Below are 12,416 nucleotides of genomic sequence, written 5' to 3' on the forward strand. Positions count from 1 at the left end.
TGCCCACTCACCCTTCCACCCCACCCAACTCCTGCAACAACAACAACAACAACAACAACAACTACACACATTACAAAAAATATACAGTATATATATAATTATAAAAAATAAAAGGGGGAAGACATCGATAACCAATGAAAACCAATACAGTACCAACAATGGGTTGAGTAAGTAGATGGCCGGGAAAAAAGAAGTGGAAAAGAAAAATAAATAAATCAAATAAAATAAATGAAAGTAAAATAAAAATTGAAAAAAAACCTCTGCTTCAAATTGTTTATACTTGGCCATGGGGTTAAGAAGTACATTGTCCAGGAGCGAGCTGCAGGCCGATGATATCATGTATAAACATAGGCAGTCAGTCAGGAGGAAGAACAGATAAGCCATTAAAATAGGAGAAGAAGTGTTGCCACTTTTTTAGGAAGCACTCACTAAACCCTCTAAGTGTAAACTTTATCTTTTCTAGATAAAAAAACAACATCACATCTTTCAGCCAGGCAGAGGATGAGGGGTGGGGGGGTCGAGGCGACTTCCAGGTTAGGTGTATTCTTTGCCTGGCTGGAAAGTGTTGCGAAAGCAATAATAGTCATGTGCAAGTCTGAAGTTAAGTCATCTGTAGAGACTGTGGGAAACCATTTCTGTGAGGAGAACAAATTACAGTATCTCGATAGGTGAGACAGTAAAATATAGGTAATACTCAGTCCTAGATAAATGGTGAATGGCTGAATTTATATAGAGCTTTTATCCAAAGCTCTTTATAATGTTTCTGTTGCTCACTCACCCATTCACACACACACTCACACACTGATGGTAGTGAGCTAGTGGCAAGCTAGCTGGTGCAACCACCAGGAGCAATTTGGGGTTCAATATCTTTGCCCAAGGACGCTTCGACATGCGGACAGAACTTCTGATTAGTAGATGACGCACTCTACCTTCTGAGCCACAGCCACCCCAAAGATGGAAGTTTGATAGCAGAGAAAGTGAAATATAGCTGCCCTGAAAGTGCGAATGATTAAGTGTTAAGTACAGTGACACCATAAAAGAAATATACTGTCTTATATTGCAAGCTGGCAGAATTCTGGAAAACTGGATTATATTGCAAACCACCGTGACCAGCTTAACAGGTTTTTCTGTTGAAGTCTTTGAGATTACTATAGAGTTACATTGTGTTCTTTTTACATAGGAAACAACAAAGTATACTTACCCTGACTTTCATATAGTTAGAATAGAACGTACTCTACTGTACACACCTAAACTTATTGTTCATGTTTTAGAGATGCAGAGCTGAGAGGTATAGCCCCAGGTGAGATTTTCTCCTTCAAGCCATAGCCTTGCAAGCGTATTTGTATGTAGCTGTGAAGAAATGAACCAGGCAGTGACATGGATACAGCTTTTACCCTTGGTATCTCAAGCTGCTCAGTTTTCTTTAAAATATATTTGGACTTTGCTCAGATTTGTTCAACCACTTTTAAGTACTGTATTCTACATTTTTACTGTGCATTCTTTTTTTCTCTCTTTTTACTGTCATACTTTATTGGCCCACTTCTGTTTGCCTCATAACCACAACAACAACAACAACACCAGATTCTGCTTCCAGTTTGAGAAACTTTATATAGTCTCAGGTCAGAGAAGCTCAAACAGTGAATGAAATACTGACTGGTTTACTGAGTCTAGATGTGAGATGTGCAGCTGACTTACACTCTTATAAATTTCTCATTTTTTCTGATTCAATAATTTTCAAAATAAGCATCATGTTAAACCTGTTTGGGGCCAGTATGTTTTCCAAGTTTGACTGATTGTGCCATCACTCTGGACTGCTAAAGGTGAATACATGCATTTAAGTGTATATCTATCTACCTATCTATCTATCTATCTATCCTCTATCTATCTATTTATTTATCGCTATATATATTAGGCCAATAATATGACAAAACATAAAGAAAAAGATACATTCATAAAACTTTATCATTCTATCAACATTCTGCTGTAGCCCTGCAGAGAAACAAAAGGAACAGAGTGGATAAAGATTTTATTATAAAATATATGAAGATGAATAACACTTCACAAAGTCACCTGCCTGTGAATGATTTTTGTACTTGGCCAGCTAGAATGCTTAATGAATGACATGTTATCTTAACATAGTGGTCAATGACACAGTTTTATTTACTCCACTAACTAGATGTCCTTCTCATGTGTCCCATGGCATGAGAAATGCTCACTGGCCCATGACCCGGGGTTTAAATACATATTATGTGGCCCTGTGTTTTCAAGGATCCAGGTCTCCAGCTTTTTCCCATCTCTACCAGTTATCCATGTTTGTGGACCTAGTAACACATGAAGAGACTTATGTCTGGCATGGCATTCTATCTGAATGTCAAGTTGATTTCATGAACAACAACAGTTGTCTCTCTTGTTTTCATCAGACCCAAACTGTTGATGTTGATGTTAATGTTTCCTTGAAGGAAATCTTGACGGTGCACCATGCTGCAAGATGTGGGTGGTCAAAAATGTTTCTGACAAGATGCCTTTCCTCTCCAAATAAGGAAATATTCTTTAACATTCAAGGTTTTTTATTAACTCCTTTAAACACATCAATCAGATAACTCATACGGGACAAATTTTGTATTTGACATCTATTAGAGTTGTTCATCCCTGCAAGCATACACAAAGCTTAGCAAAGTGGAGACTGAGAAATGACGGTAAACTGTAAGATTTCCCCTAGGAAAAAAAAAACAGAGCCTACAGGTGGATGCTGGCATGGAGGTGGAACTGATCAAATAATGTAATGTTGAACAGCAGCAGATGCAGCAGTGTTTGCATACTGAGCAGTGAAGCAACAGTCAGAGCGAAAGAGCAGTATGCCATATTTGTTGTCCTGAGTGCAGTATTCCTTGAGAGTTTAGCATCGTAATTCAGGGTTTTTTTATAATTGGCCTGTTCATAAGATTTGTTCCATTCCAACGGTCGAAGTAGAAGAATGCTCAATATTTCAGTTGTTCAAATGATTATAGGAAATCTCAGTAAGAGACCACTCCACACTGAAATCCACCATTAGCCCTGCTGTATAGTATAAGCTGATTTCTCTGCAAGCCTGTGGCACAAGCCTGTGAAACAAGGTTGCGTAACCACCAATAACTAAATACCATGAAACTGGGCGTAGAAAGTTGTATGAAAGCTCTGAAAACCCACAAATATGTTGTCATAGGGATGATGTGTAAAATGTCGACATCGTGAAAATCGAGTTAAGACAGCATGCACAAAAAGGTTATTATTAGTCAAAAAGTAATGTAGATGGCAGCCGACTACATTAGCTGTCACATCTACAAGAGGGACAGACTAAAAATGACTAGACACTGATCTGCACTCTCAGTTTTAGTTTGTTGACGAGGCATTATGTGGTTACGAGAGGTGAAGCCAGGGTAGTCGACGGAACAGTGTGCGGATTCGACTTTGCTTAGTCAGTCCTCTGCTGGGAGCTGAAGCTACCAGCCAACTGTAAGCAGAGCACAACAACAGCAAGAACAGATGAATTAGTGTGTGGACCTTCCTGCTACTGACAGTCTATAGCTTTATGGGATAACATGTATTTTTTGAATGTGCAAAATGTGCATAATGATGACAGCATTTCAGGTGGTGCAGGTCTTTTGATATTTCATAAAGCCCTAAAATGTGATGTTGCAATCATGTTTTAGTAGTGAAGGGGTTTGATGGCATTTTATCAAAGTATCAGATCCTTTCAAATCCCTTATCAAATTTTATTAGGTTTATCTTTCAACATTTGCATGTAACTGAAGGATAAAATAACTACAACTCAAAGATGGCTTAATCACCTCTTGTTGGTTGAAAAGGCAGAAACACCACAGTTTTTAGTGGCAGCCTAATTAATGTTCACAACCTGTATCTACAACTTGAAAATGAGATGAGCAGCATAATATATGAAATGCTAATTATATGTATCCGACACATTTAATTAACAGCTAATCAACAGCATTAAAAGACTACTGTACTTCACCAGCTACTCACTCCAAATACTGAAGGTTCTGATACAGGACTATTAGGCTGTCAGATCGAAATGCTGATACGTAAGACTCACAGATTAACTGGGAGATTCTTATAAAATGCTAGATCATTTCTTAAGAAAAGAGACTTGTGGTCATACAGTGGTGTTACAGACTCTTTTCACTCGCAAACAGTCTTTGGCTGAACACAGACAGCAGCTGCAGAGAGAATATTAACCAGAGAACAGCCTAAACTTTTCAGTTTAGCCATTACAGAATTAATGTTAATTAGCTACAGCTGATCTAATTTGCTGCAGGTGATGTCTGTCATTTTAATCAGTGACAACGACTGTTGGCTAAAAATGAAAAGCCTGCTATCTACTATACGTATGTTTTCTATTGGTCCTTGCTAATGAAAAAAGAGAGAAGAAAGATAAAAGGTTTGATAAGAGATTCGTTAGCATCGGAGCTTAATGAATCTGGGTATTTTGCCAACGGGAACTGGATCCAAAAGGGAAGTGGCTATTGGAACCCATCCCTATGTTTTAGTCTCCCTGTGTTTTTCAAGGGAAAAAAGATCAATATTGTGAATCATCCTGAGGCATGGGGAAAACAAAGATATTGAGATTTAATTTTTTTGTCCATGTCGCCGAGCCCTATTTTGTCATCTAGATAAAAAGACCACCTGTTGTGCTTATGTCCTAAAAGCTGACATTTTTGGTTTTTCAGTGTTTTCAACTGATACGTCTGTTTTGTATGTACTCAAAATGTCCTCCTCTCAGAACCAGCTGCTTTCTGCTGCTGTTGCTGTGAAAGATGTTACCGCTGAGAGATTTCCTCTGAGGTTTTACATTCCTGGCGTTCATACTTCAGACTCAGGATGGTAGTAAAAACGAGTGGTTTGGTATATTGTTTGAGTTGGGACAGCTTCAAGGTCACTCAGGCCATCTTTATTCACATCTAAACAAAAGTTTCTTGCAGGTTGTTTTCGGGGATATGTTGGAAAATGTTCAAATCTGTTCTTAGTGGATTAAAAGTAAGGTACATTTTACATGGTAAATGATTACTACATCACAAAACAACTTTTCGTTTTCCTTGGAAAACATATTAACATACATCATCTCTGTGGACAGAATACTACAAAAGTCCCTCATTGTGGTCATGGAGTTTCCCGGTGATTGGAAAAATTGGCCATCCTGGTGACTATGGGATTATGATCCTCTGGAGAGATTCCAGTTTAGTCTCCTCAGGCACATTCTGACTGTGTTATTTTCCCCTGTTGGAGCTAAACTCAAAGGTCTACTGAACGTTGCCACTCATTTCTTTTATCAAGTGTATTGCATCAAAAAGTCTTTTTTGAAGAGTTCTGTAGAGCTGTAAAGGGATCATGTAATGCAATGACTTGTACTGGTGGTCAAAATTAACTTTTTAGTAACATATATACAAATTAAAAAGTTTGGTTATGTGACACTATGCCAGATAGAAAATTTGAAAATCACTGGAGATCCTATGGTGTTGGAGGAGTCACTATGTCTTTGTTGTCCCTGCAATTCTTTACTTCTAGCTTCAACTGTTCATCTTGAAAATGAACACAGGAAGGAGAAATGTGCTTGGGACATGACATTATTTAGTAAAAAAAAACTGGAAACATGTAGCCTTAAGGACACACGCTCACAGCCAATTCAACCACTTGCAAGCGATGGTGTAGCTGGGAAGAGTCAAGAGTGTCTATGCTCTAAGCTTATTTGACATATTGTTTTAACCACAGACCAACCATTTTTTTATTATTTTTTTGTATATTTCTACCTGTACAGTTTTTAAAACAATCCTATCAAACTAGCATAAAGGAAGTCATGTGAACTCATGCATAGTACATTCATATTCATATAACACATACTTTGCTCAGTAATTCTCACTCTTCCAACAATACTGTGCCACAATAGTCACACAATCAAGTGACTTTTATGGTGTATGCGTGTGAGGAAACATGCACCATTAAAAGTCACATAAGTGCACTGTTTACAGGGCAATGACAATAGAATTTTGAATAGTTACACTTCACAATAGTGGTACCTTCTATTGAACTTGAAAAATGTAAAGTGAAGATTTGTTTACTGACGGAAGGTTTGTACAAAAATGATTAGGTGGCAGCCAGAAAGACTTGAGGATACCTAGATTCCTCATGTCATTGCACGAGCTGATGCTGATGCTACTTGTAAAATCTCTAACCACCTTGTGGTTCTCCTCAACAGGTGATGTTCACAGCCACAGTGCCCAAAGAAGATACCCACCTGAGAGAGACCCCCAGCCCCCTGGCCCTGGCAGTGGTCACCCTAATGTCCCAGATGATGTTTTCAGACTAAGCCTTGCCAAGGGGGTGTCCATGTCTCTCCCCTCCTCACCTCTCCTGCCACGACAATCCTATATGATGCCCCTACGACCTAGCAAGAGATCACCAGGTACGGTTTGGACCTATATTTGTAGCTTTTCTGTATGATTCCTGATTTTGATGTTGTATTGCCATTTCATTCTCAGAATGAAACACTTCTGTTCTTCACCACATGCCACAATAAGACCATGGAAGATCTAGTGATAACGTAATAATTATAGCTGGACCATTTGGTTTGACTGTGAGTTCAGTTTGCTTACACAGAATTGTTTTCGTCACTTCATCCCTGTATTTGATCACATTGTGTCGAAATAGTGGTCTCTACAACTGCACTGTGTGTTTACACTTACTGGCTGGTAATGGGCGTATGTTTACACTGGATCTAATTGTCTGTCCTCCCCGGCTCCTTCTATGCACCATGTTGAGAACATGCTTGTCAGCAGCTGTGGGGTGCTTCAAAGCAGGGGATACCTTTGTAGCTGAACTTGTTTCAACCTGAGTCTTTGTATCCTGGAGACTTGGCAAAGAGGAGAGAAATCCCTTAAGTGGTCAGTGTGGCCCCACTCACATGTGGCACTCATCTGTGGGCTATCTAGCCTTTGTTTAGAGTGGTTACAGCTTTGATCTGTTTAGTGTAAAGATGAGTGGATGGGGAGGTAATGTATGGCTTTATCCATTGTTGTGTCGTTCAAGCTCACAGTTTTGATATTCAGGTTTAAATATTCTTTTTTTTTTCATTGAGTTTTTGTTTAAATGACCTCTCTCACATGGAAAGTCATATTTTAATTTTAGCTACAGATCTGGATGGAAATACTGTGTTTGCTTTAGTGTTTTCCTTCTCAAATCTGATTTTCTAAGCACGTTTTCTGCAATTTTCATCACATACTTTAAAACCTAATATTGGTCTTGCAGGCCTGAATGTGTGCAGAACATTATTCAAATGTTCACTGGAAAACTAGAAACACAATTGCAAGTCTAGTTTATAGACTGAAAATGAAGTAAAACTACTGGAAAAATAGTTTATGATGGCCAAGCAGAGTTTCATTTGCTCAGATCCTACTCCAGTTAAAACAAATCTATTCACCTCTCTTAGGTGGCTCTGGATTTGCGATGGCTGTTTAAACCCATCAAAGAGAGCACTGATGAAATGTACATTTAAAGACATGAAGGGGTGGACAAGAGGGGGAGATGAAGAGTAAGGAGAGACTGGGTAGGCTGTGAAGGTGAAAAGGGCCCAGGGGACCGGGGAAGGGGAACACACTCATTAAAGGCATACTCCCACTTGGGGTGCTCTGAGGCATAGAAAAAGGGGGAAAAAAATGGACTGACAAGATAGGATGTTATGGAGGACAGCCAGGAAGATAGGGTCGGGGGATGGTCTGAAGGCTCCCCTCCGCTGTCCTCACAGGTAACTGTGAAAACCCGTAGGGGAAGAGTTCACACCTCCAGTTAATAAACACATACTGCAGGAAATGTCTCAGTTCTGCGACAAAAACAGCATGGGCCATAATGCTAAATTTTCTCTTCCTCAATCTTGTCGAAAGAGACATAGAGTTCTATATATAATTTAAGACTCAGCTTAATGGATATGATTGTGCTTTCCTCTCTCAAGAATGGAAAAAAAAGTGATACGATCCTGTGAGTCATTGCCATTATGCAGACATTTTATTAGCTCAAATTGTCAGTGAAATTAGTCCATGTTGAGTCACTCTATATTTCTAGGAGCAACGCTGGAGTTCTCAAAACTATTTCAACAAATTCATGTGGAAAAATTCACATCGGTGTCTGGCTAGCTCACCCACACTGACTGGTCCTATCCTATTATACCAGTATGTATAAATATACTAATATAAAATTATGAAAATGTAAGTTTTCTCTTAATTTTATAATGAAGAATATATTCCATGCATAAACATTTACACATTTACTACATGTTATGATTTTATCTTGGCTCTTAACTAGCATAGCTTAAGGGGTATCCTATCTCAGTTAGGATTTGCCTGCGAATGGTCACATCATGCTCACAGATGTGGACTTACATGCACTTTCTAACAAAGGAAAGATGTCTTGGAAATTTGTGGTTGCTAAAAGACACATGTCACCCTTCTAATACAAATACACCATGAAAAGAGTCACCATGTTCATGACATGTTGCATTCACTATGAATACAGTCAGATCAGTTAAGTGAGTGATTCTGATCCTAATTCGTCCTTAATTAAATGATATAAAGCAGAATAATGACTCGTGGTGGCTAATATTCCAAATAGCATATCTAATATTCTTGATATATCTATTGAATGAGCTGCTCTCTCAGTCCTCCAAAACTAGATGTGTCTAGTTATCATGGTTAAATGCTTTATCATACAGCTCACAGGCTCAAATACATTGCAATATATGTAACTTTGAATACAATGAGTGATTAGAAGGTTGACTTTTGGCTTATGCAGTGCTTAAAGGATGGTATTTAGTGTAGACATCTCTGTAGCTTGTATATTACACTAATTGGGTGCCATTTAATACAGCACTTGACAATCAAACATTTTGCTGAAAATTGCATTTAATTTGTTACATAATACGACCAGTGTTCTAATTCTTTTATTACTAAGTCAAAGTTTAATACTATTCTTAAAAACATTTCCTAAAAGCGTATATGTACCAGTCTAGATCTTTAATCAAGTAGTCCTGTTAACTAGTCTGCAGTTATGTACCAAGTTATACATTATGTCAAGTTTTACATACATCCATCAATGTATTCTTTCATCCATCCGTTTGTCTTCCATCTAGCTATCACTGATGTCTTTGAGAGGAAGTGGTTTCACAGAATCAGAAAGCATTTTGTGGCTTGGCTTTGTTTCCTGACACATCGGATAATCTGTTGCAGTTTGGAAGGCTTTAACTTTGTGGTTGTTCTTTTCATGAAAACTTCACAGGGGACAACAGAGAAACATTAAGTTAATTAGGAGTGTGACGGATGCCTGAGCCGCAAAATCCTGGTGGCGTTGACTGCCGCAGCTTTGATCAGCTAAGCCCAGAGCTTAACCATGAAACACAGCACCCTGACATGTGTTGACCAGCACCTAGGCTTTACAGTCCTAATAGTTTACAGCCCCTCTAAAGGCCTAGGGAGGGACATTTACTACAAGAATGTTGCCTGGACGGACCCAACCTGCTCCAACCTACTGCAGGTCATAGATCATTTATCCAAAACCTTGAACCTCAATTTTAAGGGTAGAATATAGATGATGACACGGTAATTGAGCTTTTCAGGTCTTTTCCTGCAGTTAGAAGTAACAGAACTTTTAATCTTCCCTCTGCTCCACCTCTGACAGTCTCTTGGGTATCTCCACAGTGACCTCCTCTGGTTGTGATAAGTTACTGTGCCATTGTGGGATTGAATGCATCTGTTTTCCTCAAGGTTGCACTCACTGCTAAGTGAGTTGCATGTATGCAAGGATGACCTTGTTGAAGATGTTAGATGAGTGCTTTCCTCTCCTTAAACATACTCTTTAACGTACAACCACACGGCACCATTTAAAGCAACAGTTTGCTGTGAACGGCATTAATTAATATAGTTAAATATGATAAAATATTAAATATTAGTGACATTGAATGACTGCAAGAGGTTGAAGAGCGGTAGATAGAGGCTTTATAGCTGGAGAGTAGCTGTGTGACCTTTCTGTAGTCACATGATACAGAACAGTTAGCGCCATGCTTTGCTTCCCTGCCAGCCCGGAAAAGATCATAAAACAGCAGTTCATATCAATTTATTGCTTTATGGGCAGTGTATCATTTTAATTTGTATATTAGCAAAGAGGCCACAGGGGGAATGGTCTCTAGTATGCTGTTGTAAATACAGAAATGAGTTAAGTGGTTTTTGTATTGATGAGAGCTGGGGGGGGATGTAATGCTGTGGCTGTCCGTGGTCCATGATTCATTAATTGATCAGCCATGCAGGTAAGCAGATCACCACCTGAGAGCACAGTTCACTGTTCTGACATGATTTCTCTATCAAAGGAGCTGGAAATGCTACAAGAACTTCTTTTTTTTTTTGTCATTCAGTCAAGCGCACTCAAAGTCGGAGTGAAAAGCTGCCTGTCAAAGAGACGGTCTCTACTGCAAAGAATGGGGAAAAAAGCTAGAGAGAGAAGTTCACACCTTGCTTACTTTCTCACCTCTGCACAGCTGGCCAATCACTGTGTGATTTTTTGATTGTTGCTTTTTGTAAGTGACATAAATCATCAAACAAATAATTATGAAATTCCAAAGCTGTTCCACCATCCGACAAGCAGATTCTGATGAAGCGTACTGGCATTTGAAGCCTATCAGGCGACGACTTTCACCGTCAGTGGTCTGATACCATGACCTTTTAGTTGCTTATCTCCTCTTTATCTCCTTTTTGCTCAGAGCACACTGGCTGCTGTCCATGAGTGATGGTGAGCTGTCTGAACCATTGTGTGCAGTCTCTCTGTTGTTTTTTTTTTAGATGGAAACTTAACATAGCCATAGTAACATAGCCATTTTGTAAAATGTCTGTGTTCAGAGAGATTTGTTTAGAGTAAACGTAAATGATAGCTTTAGACGATAACACGACAGACTACAGAAAATAACACAGAATGTCATTTGGTGACACTGGAATATCTTCATGGTTTTGCCTGTAGTCAGTTGCAGAGTTCAAGACTGGCTGCTTGAACTGAAATCACCTCTTCTAACAGAGACTTCTGACAAAGGATTCAAGTGTAACTCACCTTCAGCAATCATTTTTAGCTTGACACAATATTTAATACCCTCCATGTTCTGTCTGACAAATAATACAACATGCAACAACGTCCATCCAACAACATTCTTGAGCGTAATTTAGTTTGCCTTTCTGTCAAGAGGACAGGAACCTCTCTTTAAAGCCAATTGTAGCCCCTTTTGAGGTGAGTTCTCCTGAAGTCACCTCCGGGGTATTGACAGTAACCAGACAGCCCAGAGGGAATATTGATGCCTTTCTGAGAGCTGAGCTGTAAAAGACCTTGATGCTGCAGGGATCCTTTGAAAGGTTTCCTCTGTCGGGCACCCACTGAAAAGTTCTATCCAGTTCTCCACTTCGTTGCACTTCACTACACTCCTGCTTTGGCTCCTTATCACATGCCGTCCCCTTATTCAGCAGCAGTGGAACCGCAATTCACCTGCACTGTCATTGCCTCTTCAGTCAGTCTCAGGATGCTCATATGATATAGTGGGGTATCATACTAATGGCTTGCATTTATATAGCGGTTGTAAATGGTTAGGGGGAAAGGAACAAATCATATACTGTATCTTCAGAAAATGTATGACCATGTGCAAAGTGGAGACTAATAAATATAATTCACACCAGCCTGTAAAACAGCATGTACGAGATTAGTTGTGACTATTAAACATACAGTTTAGTCGCAAAAGATCACCAGTCTCTCACAGTTGCCGAATGCAGAAATTGCATTAACCAGAGGGGATAATAGCAATATGTCAGGCTATGAATAGGGAAGGACTCATAAATCAGCATTTTAAGTTCACAAAGCACCATGTCTGTAATACTTTCTCAGCTGTTTTTCAGCACATAGTGGTGAAAACTTGGTAGCTTGGGTACAGCTATTAATATGACCAAGTGTATCTCATCCTCTCCACAAGATGTTCAATAGCTCTGAGTTTGTCATGCAGCACTTTGAGTCATGGAGCACTTTGCAGTTGAAGAATGACATTTTGGAGCATAAAGACGGCTGTTGTGAGACTGTTTTTCGCACACTGTCTCATTGAAAAGCTGAAATGTGAAGAAGTCAAGAATCCATCTTGAAGAATGCTGGGAAAACTCCTTGATCACTTCCCAAGCATGAACAATCCTCCCTTTGACCGGCATTGACTGGACATTGTAAGTTGTTGGTCATAGGTATTGGACTGTTTGGTATGTGTGTGTGTGTGTCTGTGCATGTGCTGGCTGATTGAAAGCTCTCTGGTCATGGACTCCTGAGTCTCACAGTGAATATCAGCTCGCCTGGCTGCTTTACCCTAGAGA

General features: G+C 39.3%; 1 protein-coding gene across 2 annotated transcripts in view; it reads left to right on the forward strand.

Moving 5' to 3' along the window:
* The window catches only part of tanc1b (tetratricopeptide repeat, ankyrin repeat and coiled-coil containing 1b), a 110,734-nt gene that overhangs the window by 31,794 nt on the left and 66,524 nt on the right, over positions 1-12,416 (forward strand). For both annotated transcript variants that reach the window (XM_042426522.1, XM_042426523.1), the window contains exon 3: positions 6,248-6,454. In XM_042426522.1, coding sequence (XP_042282456.1) covers positions 6,248-6,454 — 207 coding nt within the window. The remainder of the gene's footprint in view (positions 1-6,247; positions 6,455-12,416) is intronic.

Source organism: Thunnus maccoyii, chromosome 11, assembly GCF_910596095.1.
Source record: "Thunnus maccoyii chromosome 11, fThuMac1.1, whole genome shotgun sequence".
Classification (NCBI taxonomy): Eukaryota; Metazoa; Chordata; class Actinopteri; order Scombriformes; family Scombridae; genus Thunnus; species Thunnus maccoyii.